Source organism: Aquarana catesbeiana, unplaced genomic scaffold, assembly GCF_042186555.1.
Source record: "Aquarana catesbeiana isolate 2022-GZ unplaced genomic scaffold, ASM4218655v1 unanchor236, whole genome shotgun sequence".
Lineage (NCBI taxonomy): Eukaryota > Metazoa > Chordata > Amphibia > Anura > Ranidae > Aquarana > Aquarana catesbeiana.
Genome location: NW_027362664.1, coordinates 1028910 through 1056780, shown reverse-complemented (window position 1 = coordinate 1056780; position 27871 = coordinate 1028910). Strand labels below are relative to the sequence as shown.

The window sequence follows — 27871 nt, the reverse complement described above, 5'->3', positions numbered from 1 at the left end:
CCCAAAAAAACGCGCCCTCCTTGAGATTAATAATTTATTGCTATATAATTTCTGTTAGTTATTTGCCATAAAGTTACATTTTGACACATAAAATCATCTTTAATTATGTTACTTTTATTCATGTAAGCCATGGATATGCAATTAGCGGACGTCCAGCTGTTACAACAACTTGGCGGATGCGCCATTGATGGAGGGGGGAGTAAGAGTGCTCAAATGATCTTACAGGGAAGCCCACATAGTTCACTAGCGGAAGCACTGGAGGCAGATTCACTACAAGGAGAGATCCCGACACTAAGCGAATAATGGGGTATAAAGGAACCTCAGAATACTCACCAATTTGGAATAATAAGAACTTGCAGGAATTACTATCTGTTGACAGGAACAAGTTGTGGGAAAGGTGCGGGATAAGCCAGCTGATACAGCTATATGTGGGGGATACCCTGAAATCCTTTGAGGAACTGAGGCATGAGCACGGGTTGCCAAATCGTGTATTCTACAGCTATCTACAGATTAGGCATGCCTTGAGCAAGCAGCTCGGTAGGCAACCCCCCACATGGTGTAGGATTCCACTACTACAAACAATAATTAAATCAGAGACCTCTAAGGGGTTAATTTCAGAGATATATACCCAATTAATAAAGCGAATAAATATGCAGGTAGGCTTCCCTGGGGGCAGGGACAGATGGACGGCCGATGTGGGGGAGATTACGGACACACAGTGAAAAAGGATCCTGGAACTTGGACCAGAGGTGTCGGTCTCACCCTCACAAAAAGCCTCCCATCTGATGCTGTTGCACAGATCTTACTACACACCAAAAAAGCTTTTTATGTTTGGCCGCAGAATTAACGATGAGTGCCCTAGATGCAGAAGAACAGGCGACTTAATCCATATGGTATGGAGGTGTCCAAAACTAGTCAGGTATTGGTCCGAGATTTTAAAGAAAATAAATACCACGTTTAAAATTAATTTAGAGCTTGATCCCAAGACTTGTGTGCTGGGACATGTTAATAATGGGCTGAGAGACAGGAGCACAGCGGTAGCGGTAGCAAGATGCCTGTTTCAAGCCAGGAAATTAATAGCACAGTCTTGGCAATCAAGAACCCCCCCAACTCCGGAAGATTGGATTAGAACCGTCAACTCCACAGTGTGGAATGAAAGGACATTTCACATTAGGTCAGGCAACTACAATAAGTTTGTGAGATTGTGGAATTTGTGGGTCCAAGCAATGCCATGCCCGCAATCAGTGCTACTTTAGCGCTGAGAGTACTTGCTTTCTTATTAATGGAGTGCGGCCGAGTTAGGAGTAGCTTAGAGACAAGAGAGAACAATACACAGAACCGATGCTGTCCATTGGGTGTGCCTTGGAATTATGGGGGTCCAATAAGGGAGGGTCACAGGGGGGTGGGGGGGTGGGCTTAATCAAGAGAAAAGTAATAATACATAAATATGTATAATAGTAATAATAGGATATGTGGTCAACCGGTTTAGAGGTACAGGTTGTATGTTATGTGATTTGTAGCTCGGCACTACTGATACTATTTTCACATTGAAACGCAAATCGTAACACATTACTTAAAAAAAAAAAAAAAACTCGAAAGGCCACAATGATGCGACTGGATTAGAGACATATATGAGTATCATTCTGAAAGTAGTCTCTGGATAAAGTTAACTGATGTGGCAAAAAAAAAAAAAAAAAAGAAATAATTTATTGCTATATAATTTCTGTTAGTTATTTGCCATAAAGTTACATTTTGACACATAAAATCATCTTTAATTATGTTACTTTTATTCATGTAAGCCATGGATATGCAATTAGCGGACGTCCAGCTGTTACAGAACTACAAATCCCATGAGGCATAGCAAGACTCTGACAGCCACAAGCATGACACCCAGAGGCAGAGGCATGATGGGACTTGTAGTTTTGCAACAGCTGGAGGTCCGCTAATTGCATATCCCTGATGTAAGTCATCAAATAGGCCATAGGAAAATGGCCGCTATGTTATGATCTTCAGCAAAATGGCCATTCAACCGTTTACTTGAGCCTCCATCATTGAAAATCACTGCATTAGCCACAGGGAAAATGGCTGCCCTATTATTATTCTCATTATTTTCAACAAAATGTCATCCAAGACACTTGCTGTCCCTAGCACATAAATAGATTGATTCAACAGCCAATCCGGTCCCCCGGAAGAGGTCACGTGATGTGTAGGGCATGGCCATAAGACGCAGTGGACCGGAAGTGATGTGAGAGGTGGAAACGCCAATGTTTTTATCGATTTGATGGGTTTTTTATTGTGCTTAGATGTAAGCAGATTTTAGCTTTTAAATTAAATGGTTTTGGAATGTGATCACACTATTGGAGTACTTTTATTCATGTAAGTCATCAAATAGGCCATAGGAAAATGGCTGCTATGTTATGATCTTCAGCAAAATGGCCATTCAACCATTTACTGAGCCTCTATTATTGAAAAGAACTGCATTAGCCAAAGGGAAAATGGCCGCCATATTATTATTCTCATTATCTTCAACAAAATGGCATCCGAGAGTCAACAGCCAATCCGGTTTCCCTGAAGAAGTCACGTGACGTAACGCGTAGGGCATGGCCGTGGGATGCAGTGGACCAGAAGTGACATGGGAGGCGGAAACTCAGATGTTTTTATCAATTTGAGGGCTTTTTATTGTGCTTAGATGTAAGCAGATTTTATCTTTTAAATTAAATGATTTTGGAACATTATCACACTGTTGGAGGCTTGTCTGTTTACTTCACCTCCACATGTGAGTCTGGATCTTCTAAGAGAGGATTTGCGGAGCAGATTCTAGGAGGAGGGATCAGCTTATCTCTATTGAATTTGCATTCAAGGCTTATGTTCTGTGGATATGAGGTGAGAGTTCTGTGAGCACTGAGGTGTTGGTGGCAGCGCATAGACTCTCTGGGAACTTTTATACTAAGGATCGATCACTATATTGGAACTATTTATTGAAGGATTGTACACTGATTATTTCGGGACACTTTATTTCCAGTCACTATTGGACTTCACCACTGTCATAAATCATTTATTTTGTACTAACATCACATTGTTTATATATAGTATATATGTATAGAGGATGGAATAGCGCAAAACCACTCACCAATTTATCAGAACACTGAATTACTGTTGTTACTCTGCCTCACTTAATTAGGAGGAATTGTGATGTGGTTACACTCTGCCTTGCAGTGAAAACACCTGTCCGATTTAACTGAAGATTACCAACACCATTAGAGTCCTTGCTGTCTACCAAGCCTCTTTGGATGTACTTTGTTTATTCCACTACAGAAAATCAACAAGTGCAACCACCTTAAAAAGTCATCCAAAGTCTTACAGGCCCTATCTCTATTCAGGACTTGAGTTACTTATGTGTGGATTCAGGTTGGGGGTTAAGTCAGGTTCTGTGTTTAAACAGGTCTCCTGGGACTGTGGTGCTGGGGTGAAGAAGGGAGAGAACTGACATAGAGAACAAGGTCAATCTTCTACCTTCCTCCTGCCTGGGCTCATATAGCCCAATTTAAGTAGAGTTGGCAGATAATTCATTGAAGTTACATACCATTTTGATCTGTTACTCCTGTGTGTTACCTCTGCTCTCTTGGTATTTTCACTTAAAGGAGTCCCCTGAAAGCAGACAGATTTGATCTCGTAGATTCCTTCAGCAACTTTTGCTCTTTGTTCTATGAATACATATTTGCTTACTATTCTATATTACTGTTATTGTTTGTTTCATTTTTCTTTAAGCAAGTTCACAGTAAAGATGCTTTTTGTGTACACTATAACCTGTGTCCATTTTCTGTGGTATTTACACTACATTGTTTCCAGGTGTGCCAGTGGGGTTGAGTCTGTTCTTGGGGTTGAAGAAGCAGAGTAAGGAACCAACAATATTCAAGTGGCTCCTGTGGGGGTAGCGCTACAATTGTCTGAAAACTTTCCCAATTTCCTAAAGCCATAGTCCTTCAGCCTTCAGGATACCTAAATGACAGGGTCTGGAAACTGGCTGGGTGCCCAGCCGACGGGGTCTGGAAACTGGCTGGGTGTCCCACAGATCAGATCCTTTAAAAGGTGCTACATCCCAATGATGGGATTTTATTGGCCATCTGAAGGTTTAGCCCTAACCCATACAAGCACCCTGACACCAGTTTTAGTTAGTTACGAGTTTGGTTTCTAGAAACTGTGTTGCATTTTAATGACCACCTAGGTCTTTCCAAGGCACTGGTTACCCTTCCCAGGTCCCCTAAAACACCCGTATTTGTAGAAATTATGCCTGGGTCAGAGAAAAGTTCATATGGAACACTGCCCTTCCCCAGAGGACCTCTACTACTGGAGGTGTTATAACAAGTGCAGTTATGGAATTCAGAGTGGGTGTCTGGACCACCAGGCTTTGGCACAATAGAAGCAAATGACTGAAATAAGATCCCAGGCGAGGCAGCTGTGGGAATCCGAGACCAGATAGGTAACCCATGTCAGATATGCCACAAATGTTGTCAGGGTTTTTCTGATATGAAATTATAAATAATATGGATTCTTAATAAGATATGCAGAATGCTGTACCGGAATTTCTCCACATACACCACTGTGGAAAAATCCCCAGTTGCCACAATTTTTCACATATCAGGACGCAGTCATATGGACCAAATTTGGCATCAAGAAGGTAGGAGATATTGTGTGTAATAGAAAGCTCTAAATTTAATTTGCCAAATGCCCATCTGTTCTGCTATTTGCAATTTAGGCATGCATATAACACTCAATTTGGTGCGTCATCTCTTGAGGGTCAAGTGAATGATCTGGAATCATTGCTTGGGGATGACTCTTTAGATAAGGCCCTGTCCAATATTTAAAAGCAACTGTTTAACCTCCCTGGCGGTCTGATTATGTCTGATTTTTGAATGTCAAAACAGTACATTGTTTTGCATGGAAATTTGTTGTTTTATATTGTAGGCCTGTAATTCTTTGGAATAACTCACTTAACCACTTAAGCCCCGGACCATTTGGCTGGCCAAAGACCAGAGCACTTTTTAACGTTTTAACTGACAATTGCGCGGTTGTGCGGCATGGCTCCCAAACAAAATTGATGTCCTTTTTTTCCCACAAATAGAGATTTCTTTTGGTGGTATTTGATCACCTCTGCGGTTTTTATTTTTTGCGCTATAAACAAATAAAAGAGAGACAATTTTGAAAAAAACAGCTTTTTACTTTTTGCTATAATAAATATCCCCAAAAAGTATATAAAAACATTTTTTTTTCTTCAATTTAGGCCGATATGTATTCTTCTACATATTTTTAGTAAAAAAAAAAAAAAAAAAAAAAAAAAAAATCGCAATAAGCGTTTATTGATTGGTTTGCGCAAAAGTAATAGCATCTACAAAATAGGGGATAGTTTTATGGCATTTTTATTAATACGTTTTTTTTACTAGTAATGACGGCGATCAGCGATTTTTATCCTGACTGCGACATGGTGGACACATTGGACACTTTTGGCGCCATTTTGGGACCATTCACATTTATACAGCGATCAGTGCGATTAAAAATGCATTGATTACTTGTGTAAATGTGACTGGCAGTGAAGGGGTTAACCAGGAGGGGGCGCTGCAGGGCTTAAGTGTGTCCTAGGGATGTGTTCTAATTGTGGGGGGGTGCTACATGTGACACGACACTGATCAACGCTCCCGATCACAGGGAGCTATGAACAGTTTCATTAGGCAAAAAGGGGAAATGCTTGTTTACATCAGCATTTCCTCATTCTTCCTCTCCGTGAGACAATCGCGGGTATCCCCCCCGGGACCCGCGATCACACTCACGGAGCTCGCGCGCGCCAGATATTTCTGAACACAGACCTGACCGTAAAGAGGGTAGAAGGATTCTGGGAGGTCACATGACATCACTCTTATCTCTATTAATAAAACACAATGGCTCCCTTTTTCACTCTCCTCTCCATTTATTTCTTCCCCACTTTATTTTATTTATTGCCTGTTTGTCACTTTTTGTATTTTTATGTTTGTACACAGTTGCAGGTCCTCGGGCCTGCCCTGAAAGTCTTGGGAGGGGGTGGACATGGCCTTTTGGCTTGGTTCGCCCTCTCTCATGGGGTCTCCCTTCGGGAGAGCTCCACCTAGTACTTGGGTGGGTCTGTTTTGGCAGGCCCTCCAGAGATTGGGGTCCTTCTGGTTTTGGCTAGATGGACCAAGTGTAAGTACCCTTGTCCCCGTCTGGAGCCTAACGCCCCGTGGGATTCAGGGCAAGGTCCTCTGATTTTAAAGGGCTTGTGTACAACCGTTGCACTTTTTTGTGTTTCATTCTTTATGTGTGTGCACATTTTTTTGGCTGGTTTTAGGTTTTTGGGTGTGTTTGCACGCCATGGGCTAAAAAGAGAAAAAAAAGCCGTTTCTTAAAGGGCAACATACAAGTACGTGATTCTACATGTACTTGCCCTTCTGCCGCAGTATATCTACGTGAAGCGGTCGGCAAGCGGTTAAATATGGCCAAAACAAGAGTCTAGTAGACATCTCGAGTATGATAGTTTGAAACACGAAATCGTAAATTATAATATAATAAATAACTATAAATATTTATAAAAAATAATAATACACTTTATTTAATAATGTAATCAAATCAAAGACACTGAAATTTGTAGGGTGCAATATTACTAGTCACTGTAATACTAGACACTGAATTGGTTTAGTAAACATCCCAGGTATGATAAATTTTGAAACATGGGACTGCACAAAGTCCAACGTCACAATCAGGACAGTGGAACCTGGTTTCCTTTCTGATTTTCTTTCCACTGTCATTTCGCTTCGAGCAACAAACCACGCACATCCTTGTGGGTGCTGACTTTTTCTCGGTTGGTGGGATGTAGTCCATGAAGTGACGACCAGTCAGGCGTTCTGGATTGACAACACCAACAGCACGACGTCCAGCTCTATTCACAGCCATTGATGGTGTTTGGTGGTTCACAAAGATCCGTTCGGCAACTTTCCAAATGAAGTCAGAATGAATCACAGGCTTGTCACTCTTTTTTTTGAGCAGAATGTAGGCATTCCACAAGCATTGCTCAAGAAGATGCCTGAAGATCTTCTTGTAGTACTTCTTTTGCTGTTTCCTCATTGCTGGGTAGAATGTCATTGCTTGGTCAGCTCTGTCAACAGCTCCCGTGGTGTTATTGTAGTCTATCACTACTTGTGGCTTCATAATTTCTTTCCCACCTCTTGTGCGTACCATAACAGTGGAGGTATTATGAACTGTACTCATTAGGCACACATCTTTCTTGTCACGCCATCGCAGTGCCATCATTTTGCCTTTCTGCCAGGCAACCATTTCTCCAGTCTTCAGCTTCTTATTGCCAAACATTGGCGGCATGTTGCGCCGGTTAGCCCTAACGGTTCCATAGGCATCTGTTTTGTTTTGCAGAAGAAACTCATAAAGTTCAGGAGACGTATAAAAGTTGTTGGTTGTTACGCAATAGCCCTGATTTAGCAATGGCTCAATGAGTGAAAGAACGGAAGATATTGCCATTCCATAGTTGCTATATTTTGGATTGATTTTTGTTCCTTTTCCAGTGTATAGGACTGCATTCCAAATGTAGCCAGTTGACGATTCGCATAGCATGCAGGATTTTATATCAAATTGTGCTCTCTTTGACGCAATGTATTGTACCCAGCTGAGCCGTCCCTTGTAGGCCATTAGACTTTCATCTATGCTGATATCTCTTTCTGGCACATAGCTCCGTTGGAAATTCTTTAGAATCATTTGAGATACTTCCCAAATGTTCTTGAGTTTTGGTGCAGGATGAGTAGTTTCATCAAATTCTTCATTGTTTTCGAAGTGTAAATATTTCATGATCAGGGAAAATCTGTACTCTGACATGACTGTGCCAAAGAATGGAGTGGCAAGTAATTTATTAGTTGTCCAATACCACTTCTGCAGGGGTTTCCCCACCACCCCCTGAATTATTATTAGGCCCAGAAATTTCCAAATGTCATCTTTGGTCACTGGTTCCCACTTTCTGCTTCTTGGAAACTTCCGATGCGTAGTGGCCAATTGTTGCGCTTGGTACCGGTTTGTCTCAGTAACTATTTTTTCAATAACCTCATCGGTCAGAAATAGTTGTAAGTATGCCAAGGGGTTGTCGTCTTCAACGTCTACTTTCATACCAGATGCTCCAGTAAATGGGAATCTTGGGGGCAATGCGCGATCCGTACCACAATCAATAGAGCACCAAGTCTGCACATCACTGAGCTCAGTCGCAGAATCGCTTCTGTCGTCACTTTCAGCATCTGATGACGATTTTCCCCACGAATCACTATCGCTCAATTCTGCAAATGATTCTAATTCACTATCGCTGTTTTCAAGCTGGTCTAAAACTGCTTTTGACGTAGAGGGATTCATTTTGGATGCCATGGACGTTCTCAAGTTTTCTGGCAGAAAGAATGGTAAAACTGTATGCAGGGCACTGGACAAAACTGATGTCAAATGATTTGGTACAGTAATGTAATCCTAACAGATTACAATGTATTGTGTGTGTGTGTTACGTTTTGTACTTTTTGAATTTGCTGCCGGTTCTGCCCCCATGCGTTGCAACGCTCGCAGGGAAAGGAACCCGGAACAGAGATGAATCAGGCGGAGGATCCGGCCGGAGGACACAGTGGGAGTACATTGCGGGATCCTAGGGACAAGGTAAATACCTGTACCTGGATACTGCGGTGTAATCCCGAGTGTGGCTTGGGTTACCGCTTTTGGTACTGAAAATAGACCCAGAGCCTCACTCGGGATTACTGCCAGGGAGGTTAAGTTTGGATTTAGAATGGAAACCCTTCCCGCACTCAGTACAGGAAAAGCTCTTTTCTGTTGGAAGGACGGCACCATCCCTCACAGTCTGAGGTTCCTCAGGATAAGAGGAATACGATGGTCCATCTACACTGTGTGGTGCCGGATGGACATTTGAGTTACCTGGGTTTTCTCCTGGACTATACTGTGTGATGTCCTCATCTTCTACTTTACAGTCTGGGGATAAAATGAGACAATCCTCTGAGGTTTTCCTCATCTCCCGTCCATCTACTAAAATAGAAATACAAAGGTTGTTACTAGACATGAGCAGATTGGTTCCCCTAAACCAGGACTCCACCCACATCAGGCAGCTTTGTCTCTGAGGATCTTACAATTCCACCCTCAAGGTAACTAATAAATGGGTCCTCTGATCTCCTACCAGTTCATTTCTTTATTCATAGACCTTAGTCAGAGAGTGAGGAAACAACGAGAACTGTCTTTTATAGGAGTGACAGTGATGATAGGATGAGTGTCCCCACCCTCTATCACTCATTGCCATCTTCCCAACACAAGAAGTCCTGCACTTCCTTATTTAGTCCATGATTTAGTCATGAATAACAGCGGGGCTGAGCCCCACCAGAGGTCAGAGAGTGAGGATGGGGGAGAACAACCAAGATGAAGACTGGACTGATCCTGAAGACCACCATCATTGGGTTATTGACTCCTCCCTCATTATCACTTTCTGTTTAAGGTTCCAAAGTCTGAGGATGTTATCACATTATTATCAACATGTAAAAGTCTGTGCTCCAATCAAATCATCAGATATGAAATGTGCAGCTGGTGGAAAAGGGGTTCAAAAGTAAGACCTATGTACAACTTATTATATAGGATGCAAAAGTTAGGACTATATATTATAAGAGTGATGTACAACATAGAGTATATAGTGCAGGGGTCAGGAGTATGTAATGTACAATATAAATTATACAGTGTAAGGGTCAGGACTCATAATATTGGTATTCAGTAATCAGTGGAAGATTAAATGTTTACATTAGACAAGTTGCAGAGGTCCCACACCGCTGCCTCCCATCTCCTGAGACTGCACTCAGTGATTTGGGTCTGAGACTATACAGATATATCCCTCCACCCGGCACAGCCAGCAAATAACAGAACAAGTAATCCTGGGAGAATTGTTCTGTCAGAGATCTTGCTAGACCTGTACATGAGGGAGAAGATCCAAGGCTCATAACCTGGTGCCTGTGTTGAGCAATGTCTATGGTGAGAAATCTACATTTTGCTGCCCGCTGAGCGCCGAAATGTCCATAAATCCAGTCCAGATACATAAATTGTGTCTACAGCACAGAGAAGGAAGATTATCAAAGAGAAATAAAGGAATACAGGACGGGGAACACAGCTCAGGAAAGTGACCAGGGTATTACAGGCTGATATCACCCAGTCCTTGCCCAACTCTGGACCAATCAGTGAGCAGTATGGTTGGAGGAATGTATTCAGTGTTAATGACCCACCTGTGCTGATCTCTGTTGGAGTGTCCTCCTCTATAAATGTCCCCGTTATTCCATCCTCCTCCATAGACTGCTGATCATTCCTCACATACCTCTCTTCTTCTTCTGCTTTAACCTCAACTTTTATATCTATCAGATCTTCAGCCTAAACCAAGAAAATGAGAGACAATATCACATTAGAAATATAAGCTCACATTAAAAAAAAACAATACATTATCTCCACAAGTCCATGTTCTAGAAGGAGCTCTGTACCACCAACCTTGTAATGATGAGGGATGTTGTGATCTTCCTGTTTGGAATGCCGGGAATACAGAGGACGGGGACATCTCTCTGGTGGGTTCCCATTACTGGATCCATCTGTAGGAAACACACACACTGACTGAATACATTGTTTCTATGTGTTTATCAGATGATGGGGGATCTAGGTGGATCCTCCGTACTGCTCTCTCCTTTACAATAAAGTCTCCTCTTACCCGGTGATGTGAGGGGCGGCTGATTGTCCATCATGACGTCCTTGTAGAGATCCTTGTGTCCTTCTAAATACTCCCACTCCTCCATGGAGAAATAGACAGTGACATCCTGACACCTTATAGGAACCTGACACACACAATGATACAGTCACCATCCAGACACATCCCTTGTCTGTTACTGGATAATGTCCCAGAATTCCCAGCACCGCTCACCTCTCCTGTCAGCAGCTCCATCATCTTCTTGGTGATTTCTAGAATCTTCTCCATGTTGTGTCTCTCAGGTTCTATGGAGTCACATGGAGGCACTGTGATGGTCATATGATCACCTGACTTCACAAGAGGAAATCTCTGTATTGAGGAACCAATAAGAATATCATGTTAGAGTCCCAGAATCCTCCTCACTTCTCCGGTCAGGTCTGTGTTTTATAAATAGAGATAAGAGTGATGTCATGTGACCTCCCAGAATCCTCCTCACCTCTCCGGTCAGGTCTGTATTTTATTAATAGAGATAAGAGCGATGTCATGTGACCTCCCAGAATCCTCCTCACCTCTCCGGTCAGCAGGTAGATGATCTCCAGGGTGAAGTTTAGTATCTTCTCAGTCATGTGACTCCGGTCCTCCTCCATCCTCATTGGTGCCGTCATTTGATCTATACAGGTCTCCTTTTAGAGGGATAACTTTGGTAAATGAAAGTAAGAATTATTTGGATGGTGTTGGTCACACCATAATAGGATGTGGATGTGAGGGGAATAATAGGAGGGTTGCTGTCCATTGAAGAACTACTGCCCTCATGGGAACATATTTAATCTGGACTGTTTAGTGTTTGCTACATTTTTGAGGTCCTGTGACCCTCTTGCCCTGCCAGACCAAAAATTCCCTTTTGTCTGTTGGGTTTTTTGGTTTCTGAACTTGATTTGGTGAGTTTTAGATCTGCAGACAAGGAATGATATCTTTGATTCGTTTGCTCTGAGGCAGTGCTATGAGGTCAATGTAGGGTCATTGGGACTTTTGGCCGGAGTTGCCGGATAAGCAGGATAATTGCCAGAACTCCAGCTGCAAGGCTCCAATCTCCAGCAGTCTGCTGACTGACAGGAGTGATGTCACTGTCACTCTCTGCAAAAGAGAAGGGATTGGATTGGATAACAGGAGGATGCTGCTGGTGGCGTAGAGAGCTGTGGGGGAGCTGTTAAGTTCTCTCCAATAGCAACCCAGTGTGGGTAGGAAGAGGACAGCAGTGGGGAGGGGTTGTTCTCTTGGTCTATTTTGTGTCCTGCAACATATTTCTTGACCAGTGAGATGGTGAGGTGAAGGTTTCCTTCATAGCTGGCAGGAGTTCTCTAAGGAGGTCAGAGAAGTAAGTGCAAGTGGGGTGTAAGGACCATCAGAGACCAAGAGCCCCTATGAGCCCTGAATCCCCCTCTTACCTCAGAGACTTACAACCTGACTACCACTGATTACCCCCTCAGAGACCCCCACAGCCCTTCGACCCCACTAACCTCTCAGAGTTGTTCAGTGTTATCACTTCCTGAGAGGACCCCAAAGTCCTTCATCTACACCTACACCATCTACAAGTCATCTTTTGATGGACTTGTGTCTTTTTTCAACCTCACCTACTATGTAACTATGTACACTTCCTCTTCAGGGGTCCCAGAGACCTTTAGTCCCACTACCTCCTCAGAGACCCCTCAGCTCCTCTACTTCCCTCAGAGCCCTCAGTATTTTCCTCCCTCTGACACCAATGGTGGAACATATTCTTCATGGAGGGCTGGGGAATGTTTTCTTCCTCCTGACCAGCAATGTAAGGGGCTCTATGCTCCATACTCCTGACCCCGGCACTCCATCATTGTGTTGGCTGTATATTGTAATGATTGCCCATTGGCTGCCTGTGTAGTGTAATAATTGTCATTTGTAGACCATGTATGGTCAGGATGGTCATTGTCTTGTCTATTTATTGTCAGTGATGTTTGTTTAGAGGAACATATTACTAGAATTTATCTCCAAAATGAAGAGAATGTTCCAACCCCATAAATTTGGAAATGTTCTGACCCTGAAGGGATTATTCTACATTTCTACACTATATATGTGTGTATCATCATCTGCTGGAGATAAAAGACATCACAGTGACTATGGAGGAAGAGGACGGACATGACGGGGGGGTTACTGGGTGTAAATAGAAAATAAGATCTTATTACCTCTTCTACTGCCACTTCCAGCAATGTCTCCTCTCTACTGCCTCACTTTTCACCTTTTACCCGGAACTTCCTGTCTGTGGTTGACATCACTTCCTGTCTATATTGCATAGAGACTTTCTTTCTGGTCAGAAGTGAGATCACCATCTTGTGGAGCTCAGAGGAACTGCAGTCTTTAGAAACCTCTTGTAGTGTGAACATGACCTTGTGCTGTGTGTATGGTATGGACTGTATATCTGATTTGCCAGGACAGTCACTCTCTTTAGCCATATGTCCCATGATATCTGTGTCCCAGACTGTATCTTGAGAATTACAGCGTAAAGTGTAAATGTTTTTTGGGTTCAGACAAAGGGAGACCAATCGACATCTAAGGTGAGTCTGTAAGCGACCAATGAGCATGCAGTGATTATCAGTGGGCAGACATCCAAGAACGTTCAGGCAGATGCTCTCTGGACCCATCAGGACCCTGTGCACAGTGTGTGGAATGGGCTCCTCTCTGGATGCTCCTCCTGCGGTGTGTCCGGTGATGAGTGCCTGACTTCTCCAATCCTGCCAGGTACGTAGAAGTCATTGCTTCTCATTGTGTATCCCGTCCTCTGAGAGGTGGTAGTTCCCCCGCGGAGGGGAGTGGGGGGCTCTGTGTGTGGGGGGAGGGGGGTTTGTATGAGAGTCATCTGTGTGTGGTGGAAGAAGGGGGAATGAGGGTGCTGTGTGGTGTCCTGGTGGAAGGAGGAGGTTTTACCTTTTCTATGTCCCACCACCTAGCTGGGGAGAAGCTCCCAACTTCCTATCTGCACTGACCATGTGATATCACTGCCAGCTGTCCACTTCTAGGAGCAAATTTCCCTGTGTACCCTATTCATCCCCCCATACCCCTAATTACACCCCATGTCCTTCTCCTCACCCCACTCTTCTTCCCTTTCTACCCCTCCCCACCATTCATCATTGACTTTTAACCCTCTTCATTCATTATCTTCCTCTTCCCCACCCTTTCTTCACTGCCATACCTCCCTCTTCACTGTCATACCCCCTTCTTCACTGAACTTTCCCCATCTTCACCCTCCTATCCTCCTTCCTTCACCATCTTCACCCCCTTACCTCTCTTCACCTCCTTTTCCTCCTCACTCCCTCTTCCTCCTCCTCTTCCTCCTCATCACCACCCCATCCCCCTCTTCACTAAACTGTCCCCATGACTGTCGGGTCCTCCCTTTACCACGTGATCGCCCCGTCCAATGACAGAGTGGTCAGTTGTCAACAAATCAGAGCATGTCCGGTTCAGCTCCTCCCCTCTTCTCACACCACTCATTACATCGTGTGAGGAGAGGAGGAAGCAGGCGCTCCTCCTCTCACCTCTCCGGTCAGGTCTGTGTTTTATTAATAGAGATAAGAGTGATGTCATGTGACCTCCCAGAATCCTCCTCACCTCTCCGGTCAGGTCTGTGTTTTATTAATAGAGATAAGAGGGATGTCATGTGACCTCCCAGAATCCTCCTCACCTCTCCGGTCAGGTCTGTGTTTTATTAATAGAGATAAGAGGGATGTCATGTGACCTCCCAGAATCCTCCTCACCTCTCCGGTCAGGTCTGTGTTTTATTAATAGAGATAAGAGTGATGTCATGTGACCTCCCAGAATCCTCCTCACCTCTCCGGTCAGGTCTGTGTTTTATTAATAGAGATACGAGTGATGTCATGTGACCTCCCAGAATCCTCCTCACCTCTCCGGTCAGGTCTGTGTTTTATTAATAGAGATAAGAGTGATGTCATGTGACCTCCCAGAATCCTCCTCACCTCTCCGGTCAGGTCTGTGTTTTATTAATAGAGATAAGAGTGATGTCATGTGACCTCCCAGAATCCTCCTCACCTCTCCGGTCAGGTCTGTGTTTTATTAATAGAGATAAGTGATGTCATGTGACCTCCCAGAATCCTCCTCACCTCTCCGGTCAGGTCTGTGTTTTATTAATAGAGAGAAGAGTGATGTCATGTGACCTCCCAGAATCCTCCTCACCTCTCCGGTCAGGTCTGTGTTTTATTAATAGAGATAAGAGTGATGTCATGTGACCTCCCAGAATCCTCCTCACCTCTCCGGTCAGGTCTGTGTTTTATTAATAGAGATAAGAGTGATGTCATGTGACCTCCCAGAATCCTCCTCACCTCTCCGGTCAGGTCTGTGTTTTATTAATAGCACCAAGCTTTGGCCGTCTACAATGACATTGACGATTCCAGCCTCGGGTTAATCACTGATTGCAGTTGCAGTGACAGCGGCCTCCTCCATCTTCAGCAGGCTTCATCCTCAGCTGGTGACCAAGGCTGGTGGTTCCCTGGCTGCCCCATGACATTTTTGGCCCTCAAGTCACCTTTATGCTATACCCTACCCACTTCCATCCTGGGCCTATTTTGGCACTTCTCTCCTACATGTAAAAATCATCATTTTTTTGCTAGAAAATTACTCAGAACCCCCAAACATTATGTATGTTTTTTTTAGCAGACACCCTAGGGAATAAAATGGCGGTCATTGCAACTTTTTATCCCGGTATTTCCACGGCATTTGCGCAATTATTTTTCAAACGCCTTTTTTTTGGAAAAAAACGGTTTCATGAATTAAAAAATAACAAAACAGTAAAGTTAGCCCAATTTTTTTGTATAATGTGAAAGATGATGTTACGCCAAGTAAATACCTACCATGTCACACTTTAAAACTGTGCACACTCGTGGAATGGCGCCAAACTTCGGTACTTAAAAATCTCCATAGGCGACGCTTTGAAATTTTTTACAGGTTACCAGCTTAGAGTTACAGGGAAGGTCTAGGGCTAGCATTGTTGCACACGCTCTAACGCGCGCGGTGATACCTCACATGTGTGGTTTGAACGGCGTTTACATATGTGAGCAGGACTTGGGTGTGCGTTCGCTTCTGAGCGCAAGCTACCAGGGACAGGGGCGTTTTTTTTTTTTTACACTTTTTTTTACATTTTTATTTTTTTGATCACTTTTTTTCCTATTACAAGTAATGTAAACATCCCTTGTAATAGGAATCTATTGTGACAGGTCCTCTTTATAGAGAGATGCGGTGTCAATAAGACCCCACATCTCTCCTCCAGGCTGGAAAGCATGAGATCGAGAAAAAAAATTCACCAATCTCATGCTGACAGCCGCCATTGCGGCTTTGTTTTCATCCAGGCGTAACGTCATAACATCGCGCCCGGGCCTCCGACGGTCACAGAGATGACTGGTGACCATCTGGTCACCGGAAATCTCTATCGTCGTCATCCGGCACCGTCCAATTCTTTCTCCGGGCCCCCGATGGCACGGGAGAGCCCGGAGAAGCACTGGATGGTGGCGGGAGGGGGGATGTCCCCTCCCATTGCCTATAAGAAGAATCAAGCGGCGGAACTGCCGCTAAGATCATTCTTATCGTGCACAGAATCACCGGCTGGAAAGAATGATATCTGAATGATGCCTGTAGCATTCTGAGCCGCCATTCCCTGAATGATACCGCCAAGGAAGCATCTAACCGAGCGCTATCTGTGCATTGGAGGGTAGAGGTGACATTGGAGGTCTAATACACCCCCCATGTCTCATAAAGAGGACCTGTCACCTGCCCAATGATATCACATGGGGTTTTTTATCCACTTGTGATAGAAATACAGTTAAATAAGAAAAAATAAACAAGTTAAAAAATATGAATTATAAAAAAAAGTATTAAAAAAATTAAAGAAGTTAAAAAAAAATGATGATAAAATTTATATAAAAAAATGAAAAGTAACCCCCATTGCCCCGCATATACCTGTAAATGCACCCATACTGTGTATATGTGTATGTAAAGTGTGATTGCACCACACATGTGAGGGATCACCACGAGTGTTGGAGTGAGAGGAATAATTCTACCACCAGAGATCACACTTAAAAATTCTAATAAAATGTATTAATAAAAAAGTTGCCCTGCACACACCGGCAAACGTAAATATTTTAAATACCCTTTTTCTCCTTTTTTATCATTTATAACATACCCTCTATTTTTAACTGCATAGAGAGCTGGGAAAGTTAAAAGCAGTACACTGGTCTTCCCAGTAGATGAGACGTGCCAGTAGAAGACTAATCTTTGGAGGAGAGCAGGCTGAGTTCTTAGTACAGCCCGCACACTAACCACACTTCATACCAGTACATGGGACAACAGGCACATATCAGGAATATGCACAGGCACATATCAGGGTTTACATGCTCTTTAACTTATGTTCTTCAGCGTGTACTGTACTCATAAGTGTATGATCTCAGGTATTCGTATGAAATCATTCCTGATGAAGGAAACTAAAGGGTCTATAGATAGAAAATGTGTTGGAAGAGCATGACAAGCATTGTCCCAGCTGTTATATATTTGTGGTATAATTAAAATTGATGTGATTTCCTATGATCATCAGCTCCATCTAGAGACTGTAATAAGTATTGTTTTCTGAAATACCTCCATCCGGAAAATTAGAGCAATACCACATTATTGCCACTAGATGGTACCAATGGTAATAGGAAATCATTGTATGAAATAAAATATGACCGATACTTTAGATTCTGGGGCTTGTTCTGCCACCTCTCTTTTGTTCCAAGACTACATCTCAGTACACACTTCCTACAATTATTACTTGGTGTAGTTTCCATGATGAGCTTTGAAATGTTGGTCATAGAGACAAGACGCTCGCCCCGTCACAGTCTCTGAATATCAACAGATTTCACATGTCTTTATTATGCTGAATATTGTTTCTACAATCGGATGTTACTGATGATTGTAGTCACTGCCCCTTTGTGTATTCCTAGGCCTTTGGGCCCATCTAACTTCACCTCTTTTCTAATAAAGTATTTTTGGAAATACAAAAAAAATAACCAATATTTCTCACAGCTGGAGGAATGCGTGCAACATTCATTTAACTATTTTTTTTAATAGTCCGCTAAATATTTACAAAAGCAACAAAATGGATGAAAGGTAATGACTCAATTTTTAGCTGTGATGTCCAGCAACATTCATATAGAAGACATTTCCCACACTCAAGCCACTGATACACCTCGAGGGTTGTGTGGGATCCCTGATGTACAGGAAGACAGGACTTCAGTGAGGAACAATTCCCTCACTCAGGACAGGAAAGTGGTTTCTTCTCCGTGTGAGATCTCTGATGTCTGTAAAGATCAGACTTTCGTGAAAAACAGTTCCCACACTCAGGACAGAAATACGGCTTCTCCCCTGTGTGAGATCTCTGATGTGTGTAAAGACTGGACTTCACTGAAAAACATTTACCGCACTCAGGACAGGAATAAGGCATTTCCCCCGTGTGAGATCTCTGATGTATGGAAAGACTGGACTTCCGTGAAAAACAATTCCCGCACTCAGGACAGGAATACGGCTTCTCCCCTGTGTGAGATCTCTGATGTCTATAAAGATCGGACTTCACTGAAAAACATTTCCCGCACTCAGGACAGGAAAGTGGCTTCTCCCCCGTGTGTGATCTCTGATGTTTGTAGAGATTGAACCTCAGTGAAAAACATTTACTGCACTCAGGACAGGAATACGGCTTCTCCCCTGTGTGAGATCTCTGATGTGTGGAAAGATTGGACTTCTGTGAAAAACATTTCCCGCACTCAGAGCAGGAATAAGGCTTCTCCCCTGTGTGAGATCTCTGATGTGTGGAAAGACTGAACTTTACTGAAAAACATTTACTGCACTCAGGACAGGAATACGGCTTCTCCCCCGTGTGAGATCTCTGATGTGTGTAAAGATGGGACTTCTGTGAAAAACATTTCCCGCACTCAGGACAGGAATACGGCATCTCCCCCGTGTGAGATCTCTGATGTCGGTGATAAAAAGATTGGTTTGAAAAACATTTCCCACACTCGGAACAGGAGTACGGTTTTTCCCCAGTGTGAAGCCTTTGATGTGTGGCAAGATGTGCTTTCATTACAAAACATTTCCCGCACTCAGAACAGGAATACGGTTTCTCCCCCGTGTGAGATCTCTGATGTGTGGAAAGATTGGACTTGTGTGAAAAACCTTTCCCACATTCAGGACAAGAATATCGCTTCTCCCCCGTGTGCAGAGCTGTATAATGTATTTGAAGATGGGAATTTTGAGAAAAACATTTCCCACACTCAAGACAAGAATATGGCTTCTCTCCTGTGTGCAACCTCTGATGTGTGTGAAGACTGGACTTCAATGAAAAACATTTCCCGCACTCAGGACAGGAATACGGCTTCTCTCCTGTATGAGATCTTTTATGCTCATTAAGCTTGGATTTAAAACGGAAACACTTCCCGCATTCAGTACAGGAAAAGCTCTTCTCTGTTGGAAGGACGGCACCGTCCCTCACAGTCTGAGGTTCCTCAGGATAAGAGGAATACGATGGTCCATCTACGCTGTGTGGTGCCGGATGGACATTTGAGGTAGTCGGGTTTTCTCCTGGACTATACTGTGTGATGTCCTCATCTTCTACTTTACAGTCTGGAGACAAAGTGAGACAATCCTCTGAGGTTTTCCTCATCTCCCGTCCATCTACTAAAATAGAAATAAAAAGATTATTACTACACATGAGCAGATTGGTTCCCCTAAACCAGGACTCCGCCCACATCAGGCAGCTTTGTCTCTGAGGGTCTTACAATTCCTCCCTTAAGGCAGTTAGTAAATATTTCTTCTGATCTCCTACCAGTTCATTTCTTTATTCATGGACCTTAGTCAGAAAGTGAGGAAACAACAAGAACTGTCTTTTATAGGAGTGACAGTGATGAGGGGATTATAGGACGAGTGTCCCCACCCCCTCTATCACTCATTGCCATCTTCCCAACACAAGAAGTCCTGCACTTCCTTATTTAGTCCATGATTTAGTCATGAATAACAGCGGGGCTGAGCCTCACCAGAGGTCAGAGAGTGAGAATGGGGGGAGAACAACCAAGATGAAGACTGGACTGATCCTGAAGACCACCATCATTGGGTTATTGACTCCTCCCTCATTATCACTTTCTGTTTAAGGTTCCAAATTTTGAGGATCTTATCACGTTATTATCAACATGTAAAAGTCTGTGCTCCAATCAAATCATCAGATATAAAATGTCCAGCTGGTAGAAAATGGGTGTAACAAAAGAGAATACATATTATGTGTATATATATAGTAGAGGGTAGAGGGGAGAGAGCAGAAGTCAGGACTATGTAATGTACAACATATTGTATAAGATACAACAGATAGAACTATATAGTATCAGAATTATGTAATGTACAACACAGAGTATATAGTGCAGGGGTCAGGAGTATGTAATGTACAATATTAATGATACAGTGTAAGGGTCAGGACTCATAATATTGGTATTCAGTAATCAGTAGAAGTTTAAATGTTTACATGAGACATGTTGCAGAGGTCCCACACCGCTGCCTCCCATCTCCTGAGACTGCACTCAGTGACTTGGGTCTGAGACTATACAGACATATCCCTCCACCCGGTACAGCCAGCAGACAACAGAGCAAGTAATCCTGGGAAAATTGTTCTGTCAGAGATCTTACTAGACCTGGACATGGGGCAGAAGACCCAAATCACATACCCAAAGTGCCTAGGTCTAGTAAATTTTATGGTTAAAAGCAACATTTTGCTGCCAGCTGAACCCCAGAATCTCCATAAATCCAGTCTAGATAAATTGTGTCTGCAGCACAGAGAAGGAAGATTATCCAAGAGAAATACAGGAATACAGGACAGGGAACACAGCTCAGGAAAGTGACCAGGGGATTACAGGCTGATATCACCCAGTCCCCGCCCTACTCTGGACCAATCAGTGAGCAGTATGGGTGGAGGAATGTATTTAGTGTTAATTACCCACCTGTACTGATCTCTGTAGGAGTGTCCTCCTCTATAAATGTCCCCGTTATTCCATCCTCCTCCATAGACTGCTGATCATCCCTCACATACCTCTCTTCTTCTTCTGATATAACCTCAAATTCTATATCGATTGCATCTCCACTCTAAATCAAGAAAATGAGAGAAAATATAATCTGTAAAATATAAGCTTTATTGTGACATCACTTAAAAAATCCACACATTGTCACCACAAGTCCATGTTCTAGATGCTCCGTCCCACCAACCTTGTAACAGTGAGGGATGGTGTGATCTTCCTGTGTGGAATCCCGGGAATACAGAGGATGGGGACATCTCTCTGGTGGGTTCCTGGTATTAGGTGGCTCCATCATATCCTTGTGTCCTTCTGAAAACACCTCCATCACTCCATACTCCTCATCCTCCTCTTTATACTCTTCTTTAACAACAATATTATCATCCCCGAGGTTTCCACTCTGAATACATAATAAAATGTTCATTGTAACTAGAAATGGCCCGAACACCAACCCCCCCCCCCCCCCTTTTGGTTTGCACCAGGACTCCCGAACAGAGAAAAAGTTCTGACCGAAATGGTAAACCCTATTAAAGTCTATGAGACCCGAACTTGAAAAATCAAAAATCCCTATTTTGAAGGCTTATATACAAGTAATTGGCCATAAAAAGGGTATGGGGGCCCTGGGTGGACATGCAATTTTTTTTGTTAAAAAGTTTTTTTTTACAGGAGCAGGGATTTTAATGATGCCTAACCACTTGCCTACTGGGCACTTTCACCCCCTTTCATCTTTCAGTGCTCTCACACTTTGAATGACAATTACTCAGTCATGCAACATTGTACCAATATGAAATTTGTGTCCTTTTTTCACACAAATAGAGCTTTCTTTTGGTGGTATTTAATCACCACTGGGGTTTTTTATTTTTTGCTTTATAAATAAAAAAAGACTGAAAATTTTGTATAAAAAACGCATTTTCTTCATTTCTGTTATACAATTTTGAAAATTAGTAATTTTTCTTCATAAATTTGGGCCAGAATTTATACTGCTATATATCTTTGGTAAAAATAACCCAAATCAGTGTATATTATTTGGTCTTTATAAAGGTTATAGAGTCTACAAGCTATGGTGCCAATCATTGAAAATTGATCACACCTCATTTTCTGACAGCCGATCTCATTTCTTGAAACACTAACAAGCCAGGAAAGTATAAATACCCCCCAAATGTCCCCTTTTTGGAAAGTAGACAGTCCAAGTTATTTAGTAAGAGGCATGGTGAGTTTTTAGAAGTTGTAATTTTTTCCTCACAATTATTTGCAAAGTGACGTTTTGCTCTCAAAATTGTCATATTAACAGGTTATTTCTCTCACACAGAATATGAATACTTCCAAAACACATTCTGCTACTCCCCTCCAAGTATGGCAATACCACATGTGTGAGACTTTTACACTGCCTGGCCACATACAGAGACCCAACATTCAGGGAGCACTGAACAGGTGTTCTAGGGACATAAATTACACATCTAATTTCCTGACTACCTATCACACTTTTGAAGGCCTCGGAGCACCAGGACAATGGAAACGCCCCCAAAAAAGACCCCATTTTGGAAAGTAAACACCCCAACATATAATCTATGAGGCATAATGAGTTTTTTGAACATGTCATTTTTTTCCACAAGTTTTTGGAAAATGTGGAAAGAAAATGAAAACATTATTTTTTTACACAAAGTTCTCCATGTATAAGATATTTCTAACACATAACATGTACATAGTAAAAATTACACCCCAAAACACATTCTGCTCCTCCTGAGTATGGGAATACCACACGTGTGAGACTTTTACACAGCCTGGCCACATACAGAGACCCAACATGCAGGGAGCACTGTCAGGTGTTCTAGGGACATAAAATTGCACATCTAATTTCCTGACTACCTATCACACTTTTGAAGGCCCCAGAGCACCAGGACAATGGAAACGCGCACAAAATGACCCCATTTTGGAAAGCAAACACCCCAACATAGTAGTGGCACTGATGGCACTGTAGGGGCACAGGGATGGCACTGTAGGGGCACTCAGGATCATGCCAACTCATGCTGCTGCAGTGTTTCTCTCTCCTCTCCTCACACTGATACAGTGTGTGAGGAGAGGAAAGAGAAACACAGAAGCTGCATGAGATGAACCGGGAATGATCCAGGTTTGTTGACAAAGTGATCGTTCCATCATTGGGCAGAGCGATCACATGGTAAAGGGTCGCTGTGATTGGCCCTTTACCTTGATCCATGATGCGCATGATGTGCCACAGACCCAGCAATCACAGACACTTCCAGGTGCGCACACTAGGGGCGCATGAGAAGCCTGAGCACGGGAGAATGTCAATAGACGCCCTCCCAGGACTAGCCAGCCGCGCTGTAGCCGTCATTCAGCTATAGGAAAGTATATTGAAGTGCGGTCGGCAAGTGGTTAAAATGAAACAATAAAAATTATTTTTTTTTAAATATAGTGCCTGAGGGGGCGTGTCCAAGATGGCTAAGGATCTTGTTATAATTGGTTCTTTTGTTGTTTTTTCACAAGCGATGTAAGCATGTATGTCACCAAATGTTTTGGATGCCACGTCCTGACCCACATAGCGGTCCGGACGTTGCATCTAGTTCTGGGTGTAGGTCCACAGCTTGAAAATGTACCATTAGATGATTATGGCTGACTGTACTATTGTTTCATGGAACGTTAGGGGTTTGAACTCCTCTGTGAAGAGGTCATTAGTGTTTCAGTTTCTCAAAACCTATCATCCTCAAATATGTATACTGCAGGAAACTCACATGACAGGCAGTAAGCTTTTGAGCCGTAGACGGCCCTGGGTAGGACATGAGTACCACTCCACATACACCAATTACTCTAGGGGGGGTCAGTATTCTTGTTCATAAGTCACTACCGTTCAAACTGCTGGCGCTGGAACTAGACTCGGAGGGCCGCTTTGTAATACTCCATGCCATGGTAGACAGATTGGAGCTGCTGGTGGTGGGACTGTACTTAACCCCCCGGCCTCCACGAGATTACTTAATCAGCTTATCTCTAGAATTGCTACTTATGCTATGGATAATGTGGTGATGCTGGGGGACTTTAACCTGGCCCCCGGATCCTGGGATGGACAGACTCTCACCCGGAGTGGTCTCATCTTCAGAGCTGCTCTCCTGGGCGGAAGCTTCTAATCTAACTGATGTTTGGAGATGGCGTAACTCTTCTCGGAGGGCTTATACATGCCACTCAGCCTCACACAAAACCCTCTCACATTTAGACCTTGCCTATGCGGGGGGATCTGTCCTACCCAGGGTTCAGGATATCACCATTCTCCCTCACAGCATATCCGATCACGCCCTGCTTGCCTTGAAGCTGTGCGTGTCCTGTACACCGGGGGAGAGTTTGTGGAGACTGTCCAGGTTCTGGCTGTCTGATTCCAGAATATCGGAACCATATAGGTCTGAGGCGATGCAATATTGGCGGGAGTTGGATCAATCAGTGTCTCTGATCACGTCTTGGGACGCATTTAAGACCTTCACCAGGGGTAGCTTGCAGTCGCATATCCGCAAAGTCCGTAAAGATCTGAGGGAGGAGACCCAAAAGGCTGAGGAGAGGGTGACAGCACTTGAGGAGGAATACTCCGAGTTGGGGTCTCAGAGAGCATATTCTAACTTCCAGGCAGTGTTGAGGGATGTTCCACAGCTACAAACATCAGCTACCAAAACAAAGTTCCTACATCAGTCCCAAAGAATCTTTGAGCATGGGGAGAAGACAGGCAGTATGCTGGCATGGTTGGCGAGGGAAAGCTCCACCCCGGTGACTATCTCGTCCATATGTGACTCGGATGGGACGACTCTGACAGAGCCCTCTTCCATCAATGACAGATTTGCATCATTCTATCAGGAACTCTATGGTTCTCGAATGGAGTGCACGGACGAAGAACTGACGGCATACCTCGACGGGGTGGAGCTCCCTTGCCTGACATCCACATTTAGAGAAGCTTTAGACGGTCCTATCCTATTAGAGGAGTTATAGAGGGCAGTTGCCTCCTTGCAAAACAGCAAAACGCCAGGTCCAGATGGGATACCTGCTGAATTCTTCAAAACTTATGCTGAGGAAATATTACCATCGTTTAGACTAGTACTGCAAAAGGCCATGGAAGGAAACTCATTACCCCCCGACAATGGCTGAGGCAGTTATAGTGGTCATCCTTAAACATGGTAAGCCCCCTGAACAGTGTTCTTCATATTGCCCAATCTCCCTCCTTAATGTGGACGCCAAGCTGTTGACTAAGGTGTTGGCCGCTCGACTGAACACTGTGATTACGGCGTTGGTGCACACGGACCAGTCTGGATTTATGCCAGGCAGAGGGGTCGACATAAACATCCGACGCCTCCTTACACATCTCTCCAGGGCGGGCGGGGACGGCCTGGGGGTAGTCGCCTCCTTAGACGCCGAAAAGGCTTTTGACTCGGTTGAGTGGCGCTAACTCTGGGCAGTCCTTCGCAAATTTGGGTTCGACCCTTGCTTTATCAGCTGGGTCCAGATGCTATACCACATTCCCACGGCCCGTATATGCACAAACAATTCGCTCTCCTTGCCGTTTCCCCTGTCCAGGGGCACCAGACAGGGCTGCCCACTATTCCCTAGATTATTCGCGCTAGCCATGGAGCCTATGGCAGCTCGTATTAGATCTGCCCCTTCAGTAAAGGGAATCCAAGTTGGCGTAGTAACAGATAAAATGTCCTTATATGCCGATGATACCCTCCTCCTCCTCAAGGACTTCTCCTCCCTCACACCAGCGCTTCACATTATAAATTAATTCGGCTCATTTTCAGGCATTAAGGTCAATTGGTGGAAATCAATCCTTTTTTCACTAAATGCGTCGGGTCACCACCCACCAACAGGCACCCCCCTCAACTGGACATCTGAATTCAAATACTTAGGTGTAAAGATTGGGACTACGTTGTCCTCATACTATGAGCTGAACCTTCGACCATTACTTAAAAACTTCTCGCAGAAATGTATAGCCTGGAGGACCCTTCCCCTATCACCAGTAGGTAGGGTAAACTTAGTTAAAATTATTTATCTCCCAAATTCCTTTACCTTTTTCGAAATGCCCCTTTGATTCCACCAGCTTTATTCTTCGCCAAAATAAAAAGTATAATATCTTCCTTTGTTTGGAATGGAAGACCCCCACGACTAGCCATTACCACCCTTCAGCTGCCCGTCACCCAGAGGGGCCTGTCTCTACCAGATTTTCAGATCTACTTCTGGGCGGCTATCCTGGTGATGGTCAGATGGTGGTTTTCCCAATTGCAGGACAACCCAGCAGTGACCTTGGAAGCAGCCATAATGGGCTCATACTCCTCCCTCAGCAATGTGGTAATCAGGGGGGCGATCAATGTATGGAACAAAGCCAGGACCCGTTTTGGCTCTCCTGAGACATTCTCTCCCCACATTCCTCTTTGGGGCAATCCCAATCTACCACATTTGAATACCGTTCCAGACCCCCAGGTCTGGGCAAGGAAGGGTATAGTCAAATTGAAGCATATAGTTACCGGGGGTAAACTGAGATCCTTCTCTGATCTAAAAAATGCCTACGCATTACCAGGGTGGATGTTGTTTCGATACTACCAGCTTCGACATGCATATGGGAAACAGTTCCCAGCGCAAATCATACTGGGAGGGACTACTTACTACCAAGATCATAGATAAACCCCTTTCCTCCCTGGAAATTCCTCTTGTCCATAGCCCCTCTGAAGAAACTTGAAAAAACCCTATCTAAGTGGAAATTAGACATCCCAGATCTATCAGAGGAGGATTGGAAGACATGTGTATCTTCCTTTGTCACTAACATGATCTCGGCCAGAGACCGATTTATGCAGGTCAAGTTCCTCCACAGGGCCTATTACACTCCAAAGCGATTGACAATTATGAACCCTAGCACCCCTGTGGCCTGCCCTAGATGTGATCAGAGATCTGCCTCCTTCTTCCATATGACATGGTCCTGTCCCCACCTTGGAGACAATTGGTCAGAGATAGCTGACACCCTTAGCCGGGTTACCTCCCTAGGAACTTGGAACAGACCCCAAAATGATGCTTCTTAATGTTTTTGACTCTAGGGTAAGGGGTAAATATACTAGGCTATTCCTGAATTATGCTACTTTGTATGCCGTAGAGAGATATTCCTCCATTGGAAAGACAATACGCCTCCCAGGGTGTCCTCATGGCGCCTAACACTGAACTCGGTGCTGCCATTATATAAGCTTCCCTATGCCAAATGAAATTGCCCTAGCAAATTTGACAAAATATGGTCAGGATGGATAGATGCCTGGGGCATGGAGGTGGCTGATGACCATTGAGAGATTGCTGCTGGACCTGCCCTGTAACAGTGTAATACTGCTATGATGTCCTGAATGTCTAACCATTGTCTGAGCTTTGTGAACTTAGCAAAGTTGATGAGGTCCCTCCTTCGCCCCCCTGAGAGTCTCTTTTTCTGTCCCAAGAGGATAGAAGAAAGTGCTGGAGGGGCCTGGAGTGTAGCTGTGCCCAAGGAACAGCTGGGATAGATGACTTAATTAGACCCAGAACTCTCATGATACCTCTGTAGGAGATGGTGTTTGCCTGTAACAGCGACCTGACCACTGATATGAGGCCCTCTACCTTGCCCTGAGGCAGAACTAACTTTTGCTCTGAGGAGTCCACCAGGAAACCTAGATACAGCTTTGTCTGAGCAGGAGTCAGCGAGGACTTTTCCCTGCTGACAATCCATCCTAGGTCTTCTAAGGTCTGCATTACTCTGGATAGATTCAGAAGTAGTTGATCCCGACTTAGACTGTAAATCAAAATGTCGTCCAGGTAGGGAATCAATGCCACTCCCTGGAGGTGTAAAAAAGCCACCACCTCTGCCATGACCTTTGTGAAGACTCTCGGACCGGATGCCAGTCCAAAGGGGAGGGCTGTGAACTGCCAGTGTTGCACTCCCTCTGGAGAGGCGATCGCAAATCTCAGGAAGCTTTGATGGCCCTAAAAAATGGGGACATGAAGG

General features: G+C 43.9%; 4 protein-coding genes across 7 annotated transcripts in view; 2 read left to right on the top strand and 2 right to left on the bottom strand.

Moving 5' to 3' along the window:
* LOC141121984 (uncharacterized) overlaps positions 1 to 27871 on the bottom strand; it is a 583368-nt gene that overhangs the window by 78718 nt on the left and 476779 nt on the right. Inside the window, exons 7-9 of the mRNA XM_073611769.1 lie at positions 21065 to 21271; positions 20803 to 20944; positions 18181 to 19495 (exon numbers count right to left, since the gene is read on the bottom strand). Of these exons, the coding sequence (XP_073467870.1) occupies positions 18181 to 19495; positions 20803 to 20944; positions 21065 to 21271 (1664 nt within the window). The remainder of the gene's footprint in view (positions 1 to 18180; positions 19496 to 20802; positions 20945 to 21064; positions 21272 to 27871) is intronic.
* The window catches only part of LOC141121987 (uncharacterized), a 481910-nt gene that overhangs the window by 169468 nt on the left and 284571 nt on the right, over positions 1 to 27871 (top strand). The gene's annotated exons all lie outside the window — the stretch shown is intronic.
* LOC141121965 (uncharacterized) overlaps positions 1 to 27871 on the top strand; it is a 208644-nt gene that overhangs the window by 99677 nt on the left and 81096 nt on the right. The gene's annotated exons all lie outside the window — the stretch shown is intronic.
* PGBD4 (piggyBac transposable element derived 4) lies at positions 5369 to 13822 on the bottom strand. Of its 2 annotated transcripts, none has more exons than XM_073611730.1 (8): positions 12973 to 13822; positions 11329 to 11457; positions 10994 to 11128; positions 10784 to 10907; positions 10570 to 10667; positions 10314 to 10455; positions 8974 to 9081; positions 5369 to 8441 (listed from the first exon to the last, which is right to left on the bottom strand). In XM_073611730.1, the coding sequence occupies exons 2-8, from the start codon at positions 11422 to 11424 to the stop codon at positions 6703 to 6705; spliced, it is 2442 nt and encodes an 813-aa protein (XP_073467831.1). In that variant the 5' UTR covers positions 11425 to 11457; positions 12973 to 13822; the 3' UTR covers positions 5369 to 6702. The 2 variants fall into 2 exon arrangements, with proteins under 2 accessions (XP_073467831.1, XP_073467832.1); XM_073611731.1 differs by having other exon boundaries at positions 11329 to 11442.